Source organism: Amphiura filiformis, chromosome 12 (genome assembly GCF_039555335.1).
Source record: "Amphiura filiformis chromosome 12, Afil_fr2py, whole genome shotgun sequence".
Taxonomy (NCBI): Eukaryota; Metazoa; Echinodermata; class Ophiuroidea; order Amphilepidida; family Amphiuridae; genus Amphiura; species Amphiura filiformis.
The window spans coordinates 20,046,872-20,068,545 of NC_092639.1; the positions used below are offsets into that span (position 1 = coordinate 20,046,872).

General features: G+C 36.1%; 1 protein-coding gene across 2 annotated transcripts; it reads left to right on the forward strand.

Annotated features, from left to right (window-relative positions):
• The first annotated feature begins 3,041 nt into the window (after positions 1–3,041).
• LOC140165913 (uncharacterized) lies at positions 3,042–20,091 on the forward strand. Of its 2 annotated transcripts, none has more exons than XM_072189256.1 (9): positions 3,042–3,141; positions 7,147–8,755; positions 9,679–9,975; positions 10,489–10,562; positions 11,204–11,241; positions 13,040–13,202; positions 15,950–16,027; positions 17,293–17,527; positions 19,209–20,091. In XM_072189256.1, exons 2-9 carry the CDS (start codon positions 7,636–7,638, stop codon positions 19,262–19,264), a joined length of 2,061 nt encoding a protein of 686 aa, XP_072045357.1. In that variant the 5' UTR covers positions 3,042–3,141; positions 7,147–7,635; the 3' UTR covers positions 19,265–20,091. The 2 variants fall into 2 exon arrangements, with proteins under 2 accessions (XP_072045357.1, XP_072045356.1); XM_072189255.1 differs by lacking the exon at positions 3,042–3,141 and adding an exon at positions 3,219–3,315.
• Positions 20,092–21,674: the final 1,583 nt, after the last annotated feature.

The window sequence follows — 21,674 nt, forward strand, 5'->3', positions numbered from 1 at the left end:
ATGTTTAATTTACGGGTATATAACTATATTAGCCATTGATTAGTTTATGGTACAGATTTCCTTTAAGGGTAAGCAGGAAGCTAAGCATTTAATTTTGGAATTTTGGAAGTATTGGAATTGATGTTAGCTCAAATATTTGGACTGCTTCACTGAGTGTTCAGCCTAGACCTAGGGTTCTGGTTGAAGAAACACATATAACAAGCAATTAGTCCAGTGCCCTCTAAGCTAAGTAATTAGTATTGGAATTGGTTTCAGCTCAAATATTTGGAGGGAGAATTACAGAATGGTGCCTTTAAGAAGAGAAGGAAAGAAAGTTATGTGCAGAGGCTTTTGAACCTCAAGTGTTTCCAAAATGCATCGTCTCGTGTCAAGCATCTTAGTTTTCAAACCGCCTCACCGAGTTTTCAGCCTAGACCCAAGGTTCTGGTAGAAGAAACACAACAGCCAAATTATGAAATTATGGGGCTAGCAAGGATAAGATCAGTAATACTGAAGTATTGTACGAGTAATAGGTGTAATATTAGAACACACTTGACTCATGTATATGTACAGCATTAAGGGATCTAAAATGAGCGTTTATTGCGTTTCGACAGTATATTTTGTGGGACATGAGAGCACCTCAGACCTATCGAATTGCATTCTGAATACGAAGCATGTCTTTCTGATATCAAATAATTTTCATTTTTTGAAAATCACAATATAATACAAATTTTATGACAAATTATACAAATTTGATATTTTTCAAATTTTTGATATACAACAGTCCTCGAAGTAAATTATATAAATCTAATGATATATTCTTAAAGTGTATGTAGCAGGGGAGGAAAAGCCGACGATCAATTGAAAATTTTGACCTTTCATATTGAAGATATAGATTTTTTCCCAAAAGACCTAATTTTTTTGGTGTTTTGGAAAAAAAAATCCATATCTTCAATACTGAAAAATCAAAATTTTCAATTTATCGTCGGCATTTCATCCCACCTACATACGTTAAGTATAAATCATCAGATTTATAAAGTTTACTTCAAGTACTGTTAAATATCAAAAATATCAATTTTAATGATTTGCCATAAAATGTGTATTAAATTGCGAATTTCAAAAACCAAAATTATCTGATATCAGAATGACATTCTTCGTATTCAGAATGCAATTCAATATGTCTGATGTGCTCTAATGTCCCAAAATAAATACTGTCCAAACGTTCATACCCCAGCCCTTAAATGATTCCACTAGTGGAAGAAACACTGGCAGCCAGCAAAGCAACCACTCAGTCCAGTAAGTTGAGAGTAAGTTGTGTGATGTAAATGGTGTTAAAACACTCTTGAAAAAAATGCATGTGGACTGGAACTTCAAGTGTTCTTCTGAGAGCTTGTACACTCATGAGATTGGGTTTTTTAAAATTTCAAACTGACTGCAATATATCCATTATTTGTATACAATGTACCTGATTCATAATTTGTTTGTTACTTATTTTACAGCGTATCGTAGGACCAGACCTGACGCCGACGATATCCCTCATTCCAAACACTCCAGAGAGTATCTGCGAAGAGCCTTGGATTCATTGTCTAAAAGAAAAATGGGTACGCCGACCAGCACAAGTAAGTTTTGATTTACAGGATAAAATTAAGTCGCCCTTTAGAAGAACAAAGTTCAATTATATCATACTGACGCCTTGACGATATCCCTCATTCCAAACACTCCAGAGAGTATGCGAAGAGCCTTGGATTCATTGTCTAAAAGAAAAATGGGTACGCCTACCAGCACAAGTAAGTTTTGATTTACAGGATAAAATTAAGTCGCACTTTAGAAGAACAAAGTTCAATTATATCATAGGACCAGACCTGACGCCGACGATATCCCTCATTCCAAACACTCCAGAGAGTATGCGAAGAGCCTTGGATTCATTGTCTAAAAGAAAAATGGAGTACGCCTACCAGCACAAGTAAGTTTTGATTTACAGGATAAAATTAAGTTGCCCTTTAAAAGAACAAAGTTCAATTATATCATAGGACCAGACCTGACACCGACGATATCCCTCATTCCAAACACTCCAGAGAGTATGCGAAAAGCCTTGGATTCATTGTCTAAAAGAAAAATGGGTACGCCTACCAGCACAAGTAAGTTTTGATTTACAGGATAAAATTAAGTCGCCCTTTAGAAGAACAAAGTTCAATTATATCATACTGACGCCGACGATATCCCTCATTCCAAACACTCCAGAGAGTATGCTGAAGAGCCTTGGATTCATTGTCTAAAAGAAAAATGGGTACGCCTACCAGCACAAGTAAGTTTTGATTTACAGGATAAAATTAAGTCGCACTTTAGAAGAACAAAGTTCAATTATATCATAGGACCAGACCTGACGCCGACGATATCCCTCATTCCAAACACTCCAGAGAGTATGCGAAGAGCCTTGGATTCATTGTCTAAAAGAAAAATGGGTGCGCCTACCAGCACAAGTAAGTTTTGATTTACAGGATAAAATTAAGTTGCCCTTTAAAAGAACAAAGTTCAATTATATCATAGGACCAGACCTGACACCGACGATATCCCTCATTCCAAACACTCCAGAGAGTATGCGAAGAGCCTTGGATTCATTGTCTAAAAGAAAAATGGGTACGCCTACCAGCGCAAGTAAGTTTTGATTTACAGGATAAAATTAAGTCGCCCTTTAGAAGAACAAAGTTCAATTATATCATACTGACGCCGACGATATCCCTCATTCCAAACACTCCAGAGAGTATGCGAAGAGCCTTGGATTCATTGTCTAAAAGAAAAATGGGTACGCCTACCAGCACAAGTAAGTTTTGATTTACAGGATAAAATTAAGTTGCCCTTTAAAAGAACAAAGTTCAATTATATCATAGGACCAGACCTGACACCGACGATATCCCTCATTCCAAACACTCCAGAGAGTATGCGAAGAGCCTTGGATTCATTGTCTAAAAGAAAAATGGGTACGCCTACCAGCACAAGTAAGTTTTGATTTACAGGATAAAATTAAGTCGCCCTTTAGAAGAACAAAGTTCAATTATATCATACTGACGCCGACGATATCCCTCATTCCAAACACTCCAGAGAGTATGCGAAGAGCCTTGGATTCATTGTCTAAAAGAAAAATGGGTACGCCTACCAGCACAAGTAAGTTTTGATTTACAGGATAAAATTAAGTTGCCCTTTAAAAGAACAAAGTTCAATTATATCATAGGACCAGACCTGACACCGACGATATCCCTTATTCCAAACACTCCAGAGAGTATCGAAGAGCCTTGGATTCATTGTCTAAAAGAAAAATGGGTACGCCTACCAGCACAAGTAAGTTTTGATTTACAGGATAAAATTAAGTCGCACTTTAGAAGAACAAAGTTCAATTATATCACCCAAATGATTGATAACACAGCTAAATTTGATGAGTATATGAAGCAAACCAAAGAATACAGTGCCGCCGAGAGCCGTTACGGGCCTGGAGGTAAAATGATCGCACAGGCCCCTTTTTCAGGCACCTGACGTCTCTTTTCTTTGCTTTTATGGTCCCATTAAGGTATGCTTTCTTTATTTTTTTATGGCCCCCTAGGACTCCGGGCCCGGGGGTAACACACCCTCTTAAACCCCCTTGTCGGCGGTACTGAATGTATAGTCTGACAAATTTCAATGCAGAGAGAGTATTGATTTGCCAGGGGTGGGTTAAGTTGACTGGTTCTCACAAGTGTGGTGTATAATATGTATGATGTTGATTATATTTGCCAGTATCTAATAAAGCTTGGAATGCCAGCTATTAAATAGTTTTAGGGTGTAGCAATTAATGTTAAAACTCTTAAACGTGTATCCTTTATGGATTGGAGACAAATACCAAGCCAGGGTCAGAAATCCACAATGCGAGAATCCTTTTGGATTCTCCCATTGGAATTTTGCAAGAATCCATGGATTCTCGCCATATAACTTTTGTTGACCAGAATCTTTGCGAGAATGGATTCTCGCTGAATTTCTGACCCTGCAGGTTGATTATTCTTCTTTGATTCACCTATCAGTATAGAACATTTATTCAGGTCTACATCATATAAACATGCACGGTCAATCAACTCAGTCAAAACTCTCAGTCAGAACTCTCCTTAAGGGTAGACGAGGTATTGTTGGTCGAAGCAACCTAAAAATTGATTTTCATTATCTAGATCAATATATTATTGAAAATTAACACCTTAATGTTTTGCAAAAGTTCATTCTACAAATCGTATACTCTGCAAACTTGCTTAATTTATTGTTGTTAATTAGTTATGTACGTTTTACAAAAGTGTTGTTGTTTCAGCCCTCTTCACAACGTAACTCAAGAACCGCAGCACCTATAAAAGTATATATGTGATATTTTAATTCTTCTACACGCTCGCTATGAATTAAGCAATGCAATTTTTGCCTAAGCTCACTACCATTCGTAAGATGCTGTGAACTACCAAATCACAACAGTTTAAAATAATTAATAACCTTAAGGTTTTACCGTCGTCAGCCGAGTCGACTTGACTATTGCGCCTGTTTTCAAAGGCGTACGTCGCTGCGTCGTGTTCGGCGTTATGCGTGCAGACATCGCAGAGAACGATGCGTGTTGTGCGTGTCAATGCTATTTTTTGCGCACCGCGATAACTAGGGCCAAAAAATAAAGAAAACAATGTTTGCTGAGCGCAAAAAAAAAAAGGTCGCTTTCTAATATATTAAATACATGTACAAACCAAATCTTGCCAGCGTGCTTCCAGTAATAACGGACCTCAAAGTAGGCCTACGACAGTAGGGTCCAATAGATGGTAAGAAGTTATAGGCCTACCAAACAAACACAGAATCAGGGTTTTTTTAACATTAGGCCTAAACGAGTGTTGGTTAAATTGGTTAATTCGTTTTAATAGTATTTTGGCCTAAATGTTGGGTAAGCATTACGGTATATTACAGGCCTATTGAAGGATATAAGTTTGTAGAACGTTTCATAATGAAACACACTACAACAAAATTAAAAACATGTGAAAATGTTATTGTAGACATATATTATTTTGGCAACATTGTTCCAACTAAGAATATGTTTTGCAGCAAGTGTTCAATGTTTTTGATTGTTATTTTAAAATGTTTTAAAAGTTTATAATCCACCATTTAAATGTTTAAAGCATTTTGTGTTATTGGGTAAAGACCTACTACGTGCACTGAATTCATAATGCATGCGATATAGGCAACACCATCAAAACTATTCGGTTTAAAAAAATGTGTCATACATTTACAAAAATGATATCATAATTGGCCAAACGTTTTTCTACAGCTATAGGCAACCCAGCGTTTAACTTTGCTTTAATTGAACTGCAACAATTGATGATATGAATCCACCTCGAGATAATTCCGTAGGCCTATAGTTTTGTGACCAAAAAGTTTTCCTCTCGGTAAACGGCACTAAGGATGCTAAGTAGGCCTATGCCTATAATAATTGTAGGCCTATTATAGTCAAACGCTTCCGCACATGGTGTCAAACGCTTCGCTTTAACATCTTTAATAAATCCTCTTTTTGGTCATTCGAGTCAGGTGAACATAAAGCTGAAAATAACTCACTTTGTGTAACTTGATAACTCTTTGGCCCAATATCTTTGCAGAATGGGAGTCTTTCTTACACCGTTTGTGACCAAAATACATCAAATGATATTTAAAAAAAAAATATTCTTAGCCTTAATTATAATAGTCGACATCATTATAATTGTTCCTAATTATGGACACTTCTTAGCCTAAGTATCTTTTTTTTTTTTTTAGGAAACTTTTTTTTACAGTGAAAAATTCCCTGCGTAAACAGACAATTCCTTTTTTGTGGCCATATGCGTAAATGAGCGCTGATCCGCATCAGATCGCTTCATACCAGCGCGTTAGCACGCACCAAAATATCCACGTCGCAATTAACTACGCATGGTGTCGCAGAAAAATGCATTTTTGACCTATTTTGGTCAATTTACGCTTGAAAACTAGGTCCGTACCCCCAATTTTTTTTTTGGCGCGATTTTATAGAGCTTTTTCTTTTTCATAACATATATAAAATTAAAAAATTTTGTCTCGACAATTTTTAATACAACGCAAAAGGTGATATATTTTGGGCAAATTGCTGATTTTGCCATTGAAGTGTACAGAGATTTTTGGAAATGTACACCTCTTTTAAAACGGCTGTAGCTCAAAAGTGAGGTCCGGCTCCCCCTGTTTTATTTACAGATTTATTATCTACACATATCATTGTACAAAATATGTCAATTTAAAAAAATTTGGTCGATAGGTTTAGTAACGACGGTAAAACCTTAACTCTACAGATCATTTGGTTATATACTCGCTCAGTTAGTTAGTACTAGGGGAATCATGAACCAAATATTCGGTTTGCTGTGGTTTGCTCTGGACCAAATATTCGGTTCGCTACGCCAGGGGGAATCATGAACCAAATATTCGGTTCGCTGTGGTTTGATCTGAACCAAATATTCGGTTCACTCCACCAAGGGAATATAAAGACCAAATATTTGGTTCGCCTAAACCAAATATTCTGTCCTGATGCACTCCTTTTTTTAGTGCAACCACGAAACATCTGCTTAGTGCGTGTGACTCATCGTTTTACTCATCGTTTTAGCTGGGAGCTACATGAACTGGCCTGGTTATCCAGATGATTAAAAAAATTAAGTTCACGCCCTGACAAGTCCGGTGTATTAAAAAGAAGCTGAATTAAAGCCTTAATGTACGATTTCCGTCAAATTATATTTTTTTTATTCAAAATGTTGAAATAATATTAGTAATAACTGGCAGGAAGGGTTGCTGTCCATTTTAAGTTGAAATAACAAGGTAAAGTGAAAGAAACCCCACTGGTTATTTTGGCCATTTAACATGCAGTTCTATGGGAGGACATATTATCATAATTTTTTTAATTATGATAATATATAACTTTGCTCTGTTGACCTACAAAGACAACAAATTTAGCCGATTTCATTAGGTGCAAATTGGGACATGTGTAAACATTACAAATATGCAAAAAAATCAGGTTTGAAAAAATTAACCAATTTCATATTATAAGATCGTACATTATGGCTTAAGTAACAAGAGTATAATTGCACAATGATTCACTTTTCATTATATTTGCATTTCTTTGCATTTCCTCCTCAGTATTTTCAAGTACCGATGACTCATCGCCAACCAGACGAGTACCACTGATGAAAAGTAAGCTGTTCTCCAGTAGTAGTGCAGCCTCTAGTAGCAACGATACAGATTCCACGATCACCAACAGCAGGATGCATGACACCGCCGAGTCTAGCGACACTGAGAAAGAACAGCGCCCGGCTAAAAGACAGAGAATGTCATCTGGACAAAAAGAACAGAGAAAATCTGCAGGGAAGAGAAAAGGAAAAGTGTCATTTGAAAATGACGACAGGTCTGAAACTACAACCGATGCTGAGAATGAGGAAAGGGAGGGTAAAACTAAAAGAAGCAGAGCTTCTGAACTTTCCAGGGTGAAGAAAGGTCGGAGATCATCAGTTAGGCTGCAGAGACATTCTGGTGAATCGGAGGAAAAATCAGTTGATGGTATTAAGAATCAAGATCTGAGTTTAAAAGATGCAGAAACGTCCTTCAATAGATTAAGTGAAGGAAAAGGTGATGCAGCGAAAAGCAAAAAGGGGTCGCAGGTCATCTGTAAGAGTTCCGAAACAAAAGATTAATGAAGCTGAAACAAATTCTGCATCTTGCGTTACTGAGACACTCCCTCCGGAATCATCCTCAAATAGATTAAGTGATGGAAAAGGGGACACAACAAAAGGCAAAAAGGAACGCAGGTCATCTGTTATTGTTCCAAAACAAAACATTAATGAAGCAGAAACAAAAGATGACACAGCAAAAGGTAAAAAGGGACGAAGGTCATCTGTTAGATTTCCAAAACAAAACATTAATGAAGCAGAAACAAGTTTTGCATCTTGTGTTACTGAGACACTCTCTCCTGAATCAAAGAATCAAGATCAGGGTTTAAAAGATGCAGAATCGGCATCCAATAGATTAAGTGAAGGAAAAGGTGAACCAACGAAAAGCAAAAAGGGACGCAGGTCATCTGTAAGAGTTCCAAAACAAAACATTAATGAATCAGAAACAAAACTTGACACAGAGAGAGGCAAAAAGGGACGCAGGTCATCTGTAAGAGTTCCAAAACAAAACATTAATGAAGCAGGAACAAGTTCTTTATCTTGTGTTCCTGAGACACTCCCTCCTGAATCAAAGGAATCTGCTCATACAGAGACTGATCAAGATCGGAGTTTAAAAGATGCAGAATCAACTTCCAAAAGTGAAGGAAAATGTGACACAACGAAAGGCAAAAAGGGACGCAAGTTATCTGTAAGAGTTCCAAAACAAAGCATTAATGAAGCAGGAACAAGTTCTGCATCTTGTGTTGCTCAGACACTCCCTCCTGATTCCAAGGAATCTGCTCCAAAGGAGACTGATCAGTTAGCTGACATTCCGCTTCAAACTACAACAAAAAAGAGGCGGCGAAGGTTAATGTCAACTCAGTGCCAACCATCTGAAGAACTCATCATTCCGTCACAGTCTACCACCAAGAAAACACAAACCATACTAGGTGATGATCCGTATATGTTTCTTACGCTTGGAGAAGAGGAAGACTCTAAAGGGAAGAAGAAAGAGAGCACTGGTAGACAAAAGATGTTGTCATCATCTAGGAAGAGAAAGAAATTAATTTCGTCATCGGAATCTGAAAATGAGCCTCCTAAAGGTAAGAATATGATTGTCGCCATGCAGCCATAATTAAAGCCATAATGTAACATTTCCATAAGAAATTTAATTGTTTGTTTTTTCATTAAAATGTTAGTTTTCACTGTCAGATATGTCCTCTTTTAATTTGGGCCCAAACAGACAGGGCAATACAAAGAAAATCACTATTTAATACCAGTGCATATATCACCAAAGCGAGCCACTCCTTCAAACGTGACTTTGGTCGGTTCTTTTGATATGTTATGACTGTCCCGCACGCCATGTACATACTGTGTTATGAGCATTGCGTACATGTTGGACTAATATTTCCATCGTAATACCGTAATTAAATGTCTTGTTCAGACGTTTTATTCAAAATCTCTGATTTTGACAAATTTACAGCACCTAAACGTCTAAGATTTTTGCAGGGTATGTTAGTTTACTAAAGAACAGTACAATTGTGTAAAAAACAGAATTTTGAAATATATTGAGGGCATCCTTCCTCAGCAAATGTTACAATATGGCATCAAGAATCAAGATGGCAGTAACATGGAAATTTTACTTGAGGAATTATTCATTTATGTAAAATAACATCTAAATCCCATGTATATGATGCAACAGAAAACCAATGGAAGACTGGAAGGAGACTAACAAAGTGTACCAAATTTGACCTACAGAGCTTGTTTAAAGTGTTAGGACTCTTTCAATAGGGTAATGTAAAATCGTAAATGAGCTCCTCATTCCCCCAATCAATGTTGAATCCTACAATGCTACTTATGTGTATTGGTAAGACTACAAGCACAAGCAGGGCATCATATAATTTCATGCGGAGTTGCAAAACGTATGCCAACACAGGTACTACTTCATCGAAGACAAGCCAACCAGTTCCAGTGGATACATTCCCTTGCATATTATGCATAATTTTTGACCTATTCCTGCTTTCAGGTTCGCAGCAAAATGTCTCAACCCAGAGTAGCAACATCACCCTCATCCCAACCAGTCGCAGGAGTCTGGAGGAATTCAAAGAGCAACCTTCCACTAAGAAGAAAACACGACCAGCATCGCAAGCAAAGAGGCGCAAGACAAGCGCCCTCAGGGAAGTCAATTCTTCATCGGCGGGCAGCGATGAGGATGTTGATGTGAGTCGTGGTAGCGTGTCCAGCAGGAAAGGAAAGCGACAAACAGGCAGCAGGTCAAGAAATGGCTCAAAGCTAGAAACAAGTACAGATAATGATAGTGCTGGTAAGAGAAATTACAATTATCTGATTTTAGAGTTAATTGAAAGTGCATTTCTTGTCATCTTTGGGCAAGTTTTTACAGGTCCACAATGGCGGCACCAGGAATGTTTTTAGGGGGGCAAAATCAACGAATTTTGCATGCAGTTGCTGCAAAAGTGGAAATTTTGTAATTTTCCATTTTTGCCTTAAAAATGGGGGGAGGGGCAAGAAAAATATTACCACCCTCCCCCACCACCACCACTAAAGGTCCAGCATCTCTTGTGCAGAAGGAATACAAAAAAAGAATTTCATGTTTTTAAACAAAATACAAAATTAAGCATATTCTTACCAAAATCATAGATTAAAATTAATTATGATGAAATTTATTTTACAAAAATTAATGAAGTTCAGAGAGGAACTTTGGGTGTGTCAAGTTAGATTTGCCTTATGAGTATAAATGTATACTACTAAGTGGAGAACATTTTATGGAGAACTGTCTCTTCCTCATATTTCTTTCGTATGTTTATATTCTATGCAGATTCAACTTTGGGCACAACAAAACCAAAGAAAAGGGTGAGACTAGCAAGTGAGAGTGTGTGCAAATCAAAGAAGGTAAGGAGTAAGATTGCCTATCTGGATGTTACTGGAAGTTAGAGATGAGTTGACCTCAATGTTTATCAACAAAAGCAAGGGACTGGTATATCGATATGCTTGAGCAAACTGCATACAACCACTACACTATTCAATAGCCTTACTATGTATGCGGTTGCATACTGCCAGGCAATGACATCACAAGTCAACTCATCTATATATGGTTGAATAGAGGGTTGACTTCATCCAAAGAGTCATGAAAAATTGAGAAATCTCATCTTTGCTAAATGTGTAGTCTGAAAAAGATGTCTGTCAACAAAATATGGGAGTAGTAACTTGGAAAATGATTATATTTCGTTTTTGATGAAACAAAATATGGTATGGGAAGAAATCACTGAAATATGAAAATGGACACAACTGGGTGAATATTGACCCAAAGTACTGTGAAATCAACTTTGAAACTTATTTACTGCTTGAAATTGGCAAGAAAGAAACAACAGCTTTTCAGGGTCTAATAGTGAATACGTTAAACACAATATCAAGGAGATTAAAATTATATCACTAACTGAACAGCATCATGACTTGCTTGTTTTCTTTTTCAAATGTCTAAATATCTTGCATATCCTGAATTACTGTAAATAAGACATTTCTATTCATTTCAGGGAAAGCCTACGCTGGTTATGACAAGCATGCATGCAACGTAAGTTTGTTTTTGTTTTTAGTTTTGTGTATTTTTTGCTGTTCCCGGGCTTTATACAATGTTTGATTAGTGGACTATTTATCTGAAAGCTTGGCCAATTTCATCTCGTATTGAAAGCAACATAGTTGTGTAGTGTTTCTAAAAGAAGCTGAGTGTGTTGGTGTAAATTGAGCATGTTAAGCCAAATCATCGGTCACAATACAATAGTGCATAGTGATTTGTCAATGTTTTCATTTCACATAGTGGCATAAAGGTTTAGAGCTAGCAATATCCTATAATAGTTATTCCTATTTAGGCATGGGAACGTTAAACGCATGTACCGTTAAACCCACGCATGATCCGTTAAACGTTTAGCAATTGTGGTAAACATGTAACACGCAAGTCATTTTCAATCATCAATTTTCCATTTTTCAATGCTAATCAACAGTTGAAAGTAACAAAATCTGAAGACGACCTTAAGGGCTGGGGTATGAACGTTTGGACAGTATTTATTTTGGGACATTAGAGCACATCAGACATATCGAATTGCATTTTGAATGCGAAGAATGTCATTCTGATATCAAATAATTTTGATTTTTTGAAATTCGCACTTTAATGCACATTTTATGGCAAATCATTAAAAATTGATATTTTTGATATTTAACAGTACTTGAAGTAATCTTTATAAATCTGATGATTTATACTTAAAGTGTATGTAGGTGGTATGAAAAACCGACGATCAATTGAAAATTTTGACCTTTACAGTATTAAAGATATGGATTTTTAATACGAAAGGTCAAAATTTTCAATTGACCGTCGGCTTTTCCTCCCTGCTACATACACTTTAAGAATATATCATTAGATTTATATAATTTACTTTGAGGACTGTTATATATCAAAAATTTGAAAAAAATCAAATTTTTATAATTTGTCATAAAATTGGTATTATATTGTGATTTTCAAAAAATCAAAATTATTTGATGTTAGAAAGACATGCTTCGTATTCAGAATGCAATTCGATAGGTCTGATGTGCTCTCATGTCCCACAAAAAATACTGTCGAAACGCAAATAAGCGCTCATTTTAGATCCCTTAATAATTTACATGAAACTTGCTCAAAACATTCATTATTTAACACTAATACGACAAAATAATGCATAGTTTCTGACATGTTTGGGCCGTTGACTTCGCGAATTTTAACATATGTACGGCGCCATTGGTACTAACATATTCTGTTAGAAAATCCGGTTTTGTGAGGTGCACCGCACCTATTGTATATTCATGAAATCTTGCCGCCAGACGGGGCTTGATCAGTGCGTGCCGTTAATATGTTAAACGCACGCATCATTGATGCGTTAAACGTGTAGGAAAATAAACGGGAATAACCCATCCCTATTCCTATTAAAGTATTAAAGATACAGTTAAACTTTCAAATGGAATCGCGAATACATGTTCAAGCATGCATCAGTTACGTTATCACCGTAATTATTTCAGATTATCCCCTTTCATTTTTTCCTTATCATTTATTCTTGTGCAAAGATTGGTGATATGTTTAAATGCATGCTTGAACCATATTTTGTACTTTGTTCTCAAAATTACAAAAAATGACTTGGGCAAAAAGCATAGCAGGCTGACGATATCTGATAATTGAATTCTTCTACAGTCTACAGTCTACACACTCGCTATGAAATGATCAATGCAATTTTTGCCAAAGCTCACTACCATTCACAAGATGCTGTGAACTACCAAATGGCAACAGTTTAAAATAGTTGCTAACCTTAATGACAAGTCTTTGTTTTCTCTCTTTTTTATAACTTCAGAGATCAAGAGTTAGTGTTGTCTATAGCAAAGTCGTTGAAGCATTTTAAGGTGATAGACACCGTGTCTGACAGTACCACCCATGTAGTATGTGGAGATCATAGAAGAACATTAAATGTACTGTCTGGCATCGCTAGAGGCTGCTGGCTACTTTCTATGGAATGGGTAAGTGCAAGATAAACTGAGCTCAAAAAGAAACTTATAATTTTTCACAACTTGTGAATCACAAGGTCATATCTTAAAATCATGTCAATCAAAATGAACCAAAATAACACCCAGGATTACTTCAACACTCGACTCAAAACACATGTCAGTAACCAAGCAGTTGTCCAACTGACACAACAGCAAAATGCACTGACACGGAACAGCTTCCTGGACCACTTTCACAGCCCAATATTTGGTACCCAGCACAAGAAATCTGTAAGAATGCATACAAGATCCTGGCGCAGATGATGAAACGGTGCTGCTTTTTTCTTTTCACACACTTTTCTTCAAGAAACAGGTCTTGTTCCACACTATTCCACTTACTCTTTGGGAATTATTACATGTGCAAGGATTTTGTACTCATTCTCACAGATTTCTTTTGCTGGGTGCCAATTATTGGGCTTTGAATATGGTCCGGGAAGCTGTTCCATGTCAGTGCATTTTGCTGTTGTGTCAGTTGGATAACTGCTTGGTTACTGAAATGTGTTTGGAGTAGAGTATTGAAGTAAGCATGTGTGTAATTTTGGTTGATTTTGATGGACAGGATTTTAAAATATGACCTGGTGAAAAATTATAAGTTTCTTTTTGAGCTCAGTTTATGTTATAAGTATGATATTAAATCTTGGAGAAAAGGGAATGCAGTAACAATAATCGTATTCGTTATCGTCCACATTATTTTCTCATAGTCTGGACCATCGCTGCAAAGCACGTTTAGTTACACTGTATAATTGCATAAGGCTAATGAAAGTTGATGATAAGTTTCTGTTACATATATCTTTTGTCGAATGATGAGGTGACTCTTTCATTATTCATTAGCTCTATTTTATTATTACCTATTTTGTTGATGTAAGAACATGTCAAAACAAGGATTAATACATAGATCCATCTTACAGATATACCGTAAACGTTCGCCTAATGGCACTATGGGCTCCCTTGACATAAGTGGAATTTTAAGCACAACCTAAAAGTGCCCTCCCATAAAATTCCCACCGGCAAATAAGGGCACGGAACTTTAATTCTTGTTGGGATTTCAGAGGAGGGAGCTCTCTATTTGCACATGAAATTTACCCCCAAAGCAAAGGAGCTCATGTGCGCCATTAGGCGAACGTTTACAGTATTGCAACAGATTACGAAAAAAGATTGGAGTAATATTCAATTAAAATGAGAAGAAATTTGCCTAGTGTTCTACCTTGGCCAAGAATTGCTTGTAATACCTACTTGTATAGCCTTGCAGTGGACTGTTGCTACTGTGTAGTGTGGACGTTGTTAAATGCGTTTTTATCATCTATCATCACCTTCTTGGATGTAAAGTCATCCTGTCATCCATCGGTACCTGTGTGTCCACTCTTACAAAAGTGCATACACACCCCCACCCCCACCCCACACTTGCACACATCTCGCGAGACATAAAATGACGAGTTAAAAGCAAATATGAATGTATTAATTTTGTTATATCAAAGAAATGTTATCAAGTTGCAAACTTATATATTTTATAAAATGGTTTCCTAACAAAGTAGTCCATAACATGGCCAAAAAATGCAGGAGTCATTATAGTAAACCGTTAAGGGATCTAAAATGAGCATTTATTGCGTTTCGACAGTATTTTTTGTGGTACATGAGAGCACCTCAGAATTACATTCTGAATACGAAGCATGTCTTTCTGATATCAAATAATTTTCATTTTTGAAAATCACAATATAATACAAATTTTATGACAAATTATAAAAATTTGATATTTTTCAAATTTTGATATATAACAGTCCTCGAAGAAATTATATAAATCTAATGACATATTCTTAAAGTGTATGTAGCAGGGAGGAAAAGCCGACGGTCAATTGAAAATTTTGACCTTTCATATTGAAGATATGGATTTTTTCCCCAAAAGACCTAATTTTTTTTGGTGTTTTGGGAAAAAAATCCATATCTTCAATACGAAAGGTCAAAATTTTCAATTAATCGTCGGCTTTTCATCCCACCTACATACACTTTAAGTATAAATCATCAGATATATAAAGTTTACTTCAAGTACTGTTAAATATCAAAAATATCAATTTTTAATGATTTGCCATAAAATGTGTATTAAATTGCGAATTTCAAAAAATCAAAATTATTTGATATCAGAATGGCATTCTTCGTATTCAGAATGCAATTCGATATGTCTGATGTGCTCTAATGTCCCAAAATAAATACTGTCCAAACGTTCATACCCCACCCCTTAATACATCAGCCCAAATTATAAAAGCTTGTAAATCAACTTAAGCACCGTACATTGCCATGAATTTATGTTGTTTTGCATGTATTAGGCAAAAAAAAAAAGTTTGCTTGTCCTCCACAACTTTTTCAGAATTGGGTCGGTCGGTCAGCTGTATGCCTTAAATTAGCTTAATAAACAGCCCAAATAGTTGTGAATTGGGATAGGCCTATTTGTCTACTGTATACCACTTTCATGTTTTTAAAACAGTTTAGAAGTGTCTAGAAACAGTAAAAAAAAATTTCAGGATGTCAAAAATGTTGAAAGAAAAAAAAAGCTTTTTCTGGAATTTCTAAAATTTTCATTTGTACAGTAAAAAAAACAAAAAACTTTTTTCAAGATTTTTAGATTATGGGTCGGTCGGTGGAGGACCAGCAAACAATCTTTTTTTTTGGCCTTATTTAATGTTGTAGAGCTGCCCTAAACAGTTGTATAATTACGTTCCTTATGACTACAGGTGCTGAACTCAGTAGAAGCTGGCCATTGGCTTCCAGAAGAACCATATGAAGTGCATGATCACTTCCCAGCAGGACAGGTAAAAAACATGTTAAATCATCATTTGGGCAGGGTTCGGTTTTTGCCGGTAAGGGTGGCAAAAACTGGCAAAAACCAGTTTATGCCTGGTTTAAACTGGCAAAAACTCACATTATAGTCACTAAAATATTATAAAGTAACACAGAAAGCTCATAACCAGCAACACAAAACTTTTAATGACTCATTCAACATATTTTTTTGTCTTATCAAGTCCTTAAAATGAAAAAGTTTTGAATTTGATATATGACACATTTTGGTTAAATGCACTTGAGCAATAAAAACGAATGCCTTTAATTTCTTAATATGGTACTTATAATTACAAAACCTGGTCTTGTTACGTTCAGGAAATTATTTTTGTAACTTAATCATTTGTTTTGAGATGAAAAAACTGAACTATTAATCAATTTTTTAGTTTTTGCCATTTTTGCTGGCAACCGTGGTTTTTTCCACTTGCGGCAAAAACCTGCGAACCCTGCATTTGGGTGAAAGTAGATAAAATTAATATCTGATGAAGTCGGGCTTTAGGTCATGATGGGGTGGTTGGGGAAACCAAAGGTGATGCAAAATTTGCTTTCTGTGTGTACTGCAGATTTCTTGCTTAGAATGCAGGTGATGGCTACGAGCAGGTCAGGCTGCATAACATCAACTTCAAAGTTTGCCTCTACATCTTCAAATGCCTGGAAGGATCCGCGCCTCAATATCTCGTTGACTTAGTTTCACTAAAACAACCCCATTCCGGACTGGTCACAAGATCATCAATGGACAAAACTCAAATCACTTCTCATGTTGGCAGAATTTCAAATTGGTGACAGCATTACAAGCTGCTGCACCGGCACTGTGGAATTGCCTCCATATGTGACATCAGGGAGGCACGCTCATTCGCAAGCTTCAAGAAACTCTTAAAATCTCACTGTTATGCTTATTAATTTTGTGCTTTGTTTATTATTCTGTATGTTCTTGTCATTCAATGTTGTGTACCTTGATCTTTATGTAAAAGGCGCTATATATATCTTGTATGTATGTAACATACCTCTGATGCTACAAGGACTTGCTTGTTTTCTCTAGATTCTGCTGATTTCTCACTTAGAGCACCTCAAAATTGGTAATAGCTACAAACAGGGTGGGGTGGGGTGGGGGGTTGTCTCCTGGATCAATCAACATCACACCATAGAGTCTAAAGAGTCTTAGCTCACAGGCAACATCTCATAGATCTATATGAAGACAAAGTAGCTTAAAATACCCGCTTGTTTTCTTTGTTTACCACAGATTTCTCGCCTAGAACGTCTCAAAGCTGGTGATACCTACAAGCAGGACCTGTTTGCACCTCCAGGATCCATCTATATCACCGATAACGCCTCTCCTCCCAAGGAACGTCTGGTAGAACTGGTCCAACTTTGTGGCGGCCAAGTGGCCGGCACACTGGGTGATGCTACATTGTGTGTGGGCAATGTCAAAAAGAAGATGAAAGATACACCTGTTGTTGCTGAGCTGTGGGTGCTAGGTGAGTATTGGGCAGGGTTGCCAAAAGATTTCAGCCCAAATCGTGGGTCAAATAATCGAAAAGTCGCCCAATTTTTCTCTTTACCATTGGTTTCTATGGGGCAGGAAACTATCGGAAGTCGCGGGAGCCAAAGTTGAAAAGTCACCCAAATTTGTTCTTAACCATTGGTTTCTATGGGACAGGAAATTGTCAAAAGTCGCGGGAAAAATCCTCAAAAGTCTCCCAATTGGGCTACCAAATCGCGGGTTTGGCAACCCTGAGTATTAGAAGCCTAGTAGAAATGGGCTATTCCAGTTGAAATCCATACACCCCCTATGGAAGACATGACCTTAATCTCCCACACACGGGGGTGTAGATTTTAAATGGAGTCACACATTCTGGTAACCCCACTTGAAATTCACACTGCCTGTGTGGAAAATTAAGGTCATGTCTTCCATAGGGGGAGTAAGGATTTCAACTGGAATAGCCCAGTCATTTGTTTTAGAGTGGATCTAGTGCAGCAGATCAGCTGGCTGGCTATTCATATTTAGAAAATTGTCAGCTTCACACATAATAGGGTCTTGTTACTTCTTAGTGATTATTTACATAGAAATGGTGAAAAACCCTTGAAATTGGCAAAATTGACCATCTAATTGAACTGTACATGAATGAAAGTGCATAAATGTGACACGATCAAGGGAAATGAGTCGGATGTTGCTAATATTGATTTTGAGATATTGGCAAAGAAGTGTTAAAATTCTTTTGTTTTATATTGTTTTCAGTGATTGATAAATTGTTGTAACTTTGCAAAGAAAAGTCATATCAACAAGTCATATCAATGTCCTCTTTAGAAACATGTGTAAAACTCATTTTGGACCAGGGTCAACATGTGACTCATTCCCCTTGATCATGTCACAAATTTGGACAATTATCAAGAGAACAGTAAGTATAACAAAGATTCAGATTGAAACCAAACAAGTGCTTTGATTTATAGAGCACTACATGCACACAGGCTTTGAACCTTGCAAGTGGCATAAAATTCTAGCAAAATGATCTGCAGTCATTACTACTTCATGTACCTTTAAACGCATGCATGATCCGTTAAACGTTTAGCAATTGTGGTAAACGTGTAACACGCAAGTCATTTTCAACCTTCAATTTTCAATGCTAATCAACAGTTGAAAGTAACAAAATCTGAAGACGACCTTAATACTTTACATGTAACTTGCTCAAAACATTCATTATTTAACACTAATCCGTCGAAATAATGCATAGTTTCTGACATGTTTGGGCCATTGACTTCGCAAATTTTACCTTATGTACGGCGCCATTGGTACTAATATTTCTGTTAGAAATTCCGGTTTTGTGAGGTGCACCGCCCCTATCGTATACTCATGAAATCTTGTCGCCAGACGGGGCTGGATCAATGCGTGTTAATATGTTAAAACGCACGCATCACTGATGCGTTAAACGTGTAGGAAAATAAACAGAATAACCCATCACTAACAATGGTACACTATGAGGTTCTTTGTATGCTGAAAAATAAATCAGTCCTGGTTAAGGCTCATATAGCAGTTCAAGAAGTCAACACTTGCTTTGCTCAAGTTTGATCCAGAAATAATTCACCTATGGAATTACTGGATGGAAGGAGTTTTTAAATGAAATCTTTGAAGTAGTTTCTTTCATTTCATTTTTCTTATAGATTGCATCACTCAACACTGCCAACTACCCCTTGAGCCTTATTACCTTGATGGCTAAAGGAACACACCAGAATGAAGAACTTACAACAGGGAGTACAAGAATGTTAACAAAAGTACTAAATGAGAAAAAAATGCCTGGGGTTGTTCTTCCTGGTTGAAGGTAAACAGGGATGTGCCACGGTTTTGTAGTACCCTTTCAGCCATTTTGGTATATCAGATGGGTGGTTTTCAGTGGAGGCCAAATAGGGCAAATTTGGGTGCGTTTTGTGAAAAATTGGTAAACTGATGGGTGGCAAAACCAGCAAAAGGTAGGTATAGAGCCCTCAACAAGAACAAAATTCTGCTGAATCTATTGAAACGCATGCACTATGTGTGTATATCATCAAGTGTAGCCATTTGGTGTGAATATAATATTATGATTAAGCATGTAAACAATTTGTTCATGCTTCTAATCTTTAAACCTCGAGGAATTGTTTCCACATTTATCCAAAATGGGATGGTATCACCAGTCATAACAGAAAATCTTAAACACTAAAAAGTTCCTGCAATCTTATTGGTTTTTAGCCGTGTAATATGACACGGTTCAGTGTGTGCCTATCAACTATTTGAAGCTATTAGAACCAATCAGAGGAGCATAGCAACAACTGGACTGATCAATTCTAAGCCCTAGGTAATTTGCTGTAAAATGTAGGATTTAATTTGATTAAAATTTGGTATACTTATGATTAACATTTTTCATTTGAATTGAAATGTTTAAGAATGAGAATATAAAGGTATTGTTTTCAGCCAATGCCGTGCATCTATCATCTCATATAACACGGGCGACATTATTGGCGTAACCCACCTCGTTGTTTTACTTTAAATAATGATGTCGCCCGTGTTATATGAGATGATATCTTGCCTCTGTAAAATGTATTTCCTACCTCATCTGCTTCTGTGTGGAATTGCATACCACTCCCCATTCCAGAAAAATACAGCATTAATTTTTTGGGATTAAAAAAATTCTAACTGGCAATAAAAGTTCAATTTTAATATTTGGAAATAAGGGCCAAAAAAATTGCATTTTTGGGACTTTTCTTGTGTGCTTTGACAATCAAGCCCAAAGACATGTACAAAGACTAATTTCAAGTCATGCATTCTAATTTTCGAATCTTTTGTATAACCATTATTTGTTTAAAATAACATAAAATATTAAAATTATGAGCTAACGCTTAGCCTATACTCAAGATTTTGAATGCCTAGACTTGTGCCAAATCTGAGAATTTTGTGACTGTAATTGTAAGAAAACATGTTTTTGGCCCATTTCCCCCAAAATTGCAAAAATATTAAAATTTAAACTTTCATTGCAAGTTAGAACTAAAGTATTAGGATTTAGCTATGTTTCAATTGACAAAACATGATAATATATTTTAATCCAAAAAAGTTTGTTATTTTTCTGGAATAGGGAGTAGTACTGTACGTGTGTTGAAATCTGCCGATTTATATAATTATCTGAAAAATTGAGGTGTGTATTGTATTTCAGTAATGTTAAGTATAAGATTATAAATTATAGCCTAATCAAATGGAATTATTTCCTATTTGATGTTGAAATATACTATGCACAGTATTTTTATGCAGTAAATGTTATATCATTCAATTCAATTTATTCAGCAATAGTCATAGTAATAATAGTATGGTACATATATATTACGGTACATATTTGAAAAAGTTTATATCATCATACAGAGTTTGTAATAAAGAGTTAGTAAGTACAGTATAATCATGTGACACACAAGTCATGGGAAAATGTCATATTTTCATCAGAATATGAATTGGAACAAATGTACATTTTTGTAAAGCAATTTTTATTATACAATTCCACTATGTTCGTCAGTGGTGTCCGACTGCTCTTAGCGTAAAAATAATTGGGTCACGCATTGCTATGCAGTTTGATCGGTGAACTAGGTGATGATGATGTGATTCAATTAGCCAATCAGAGCCCCATTTCTGTGCTTACGCTGAATAAACCGTGGCCAAATCGGTACACGCTGAAGAACATTGCTGAAAATTATAGTATGGTATTTGATATTAGCACCCTCCCCTATCTAATGCACCATTTGTTTGCCCTTTTAGCATGCATTTGGGTAGAAAATTGTTTATAAAATCATCTAATCATCGAGTTTCTATTGTGACATTTGTTTACATTTTGTATTTCTATTAGGTGACGAAAAAACAACCTTTTCTACAGCCCCAGATTTTGTGATTTGAAAATCGCTTTTTTGTCTGTTTTGTATAAAAATTAAAACATGTTTGTATAAAAATTAAAACATGTATTTTTAATATGAAAATTGATAATTTGTATTCATGTCATAGTCTATTAATGATTTCAAAATGCATTCATATTCAATGCATTTTGAAATCATTAATAGACTATAACATGAATACAAATTATCAATTTTCTAAAAAAAATAACAAAACATCTTGACATT

What these genes read in the sequence shown, in the direction of transcription:
- LOC140165913 (XM_072189256.1), top strand. Translation starts at nt 7,636, where the DNA reads ATGCAGCGAAAAGCAAAAAGGGGTCGCAGGTCATCTGTAAGAGTTCCG. An exon ending in TACAGATAATGATAGTGCTG is followed by an intron (nt 9,976 to 10,488) that starts GTAAGAGAAATT and finishes TATTCTATGCAG; the next exon opens with ATTCAACTTTGGGCACAACA. An exon ending in TGCTGAGCTGTGGGTGCTAG is followed by an intron (nt 17,528 to 19,208) that starts GTGAGTATTGGG and finishes TTTTTCTTATAG; the next exon opens with ATTGCATCACTCAACACTGC.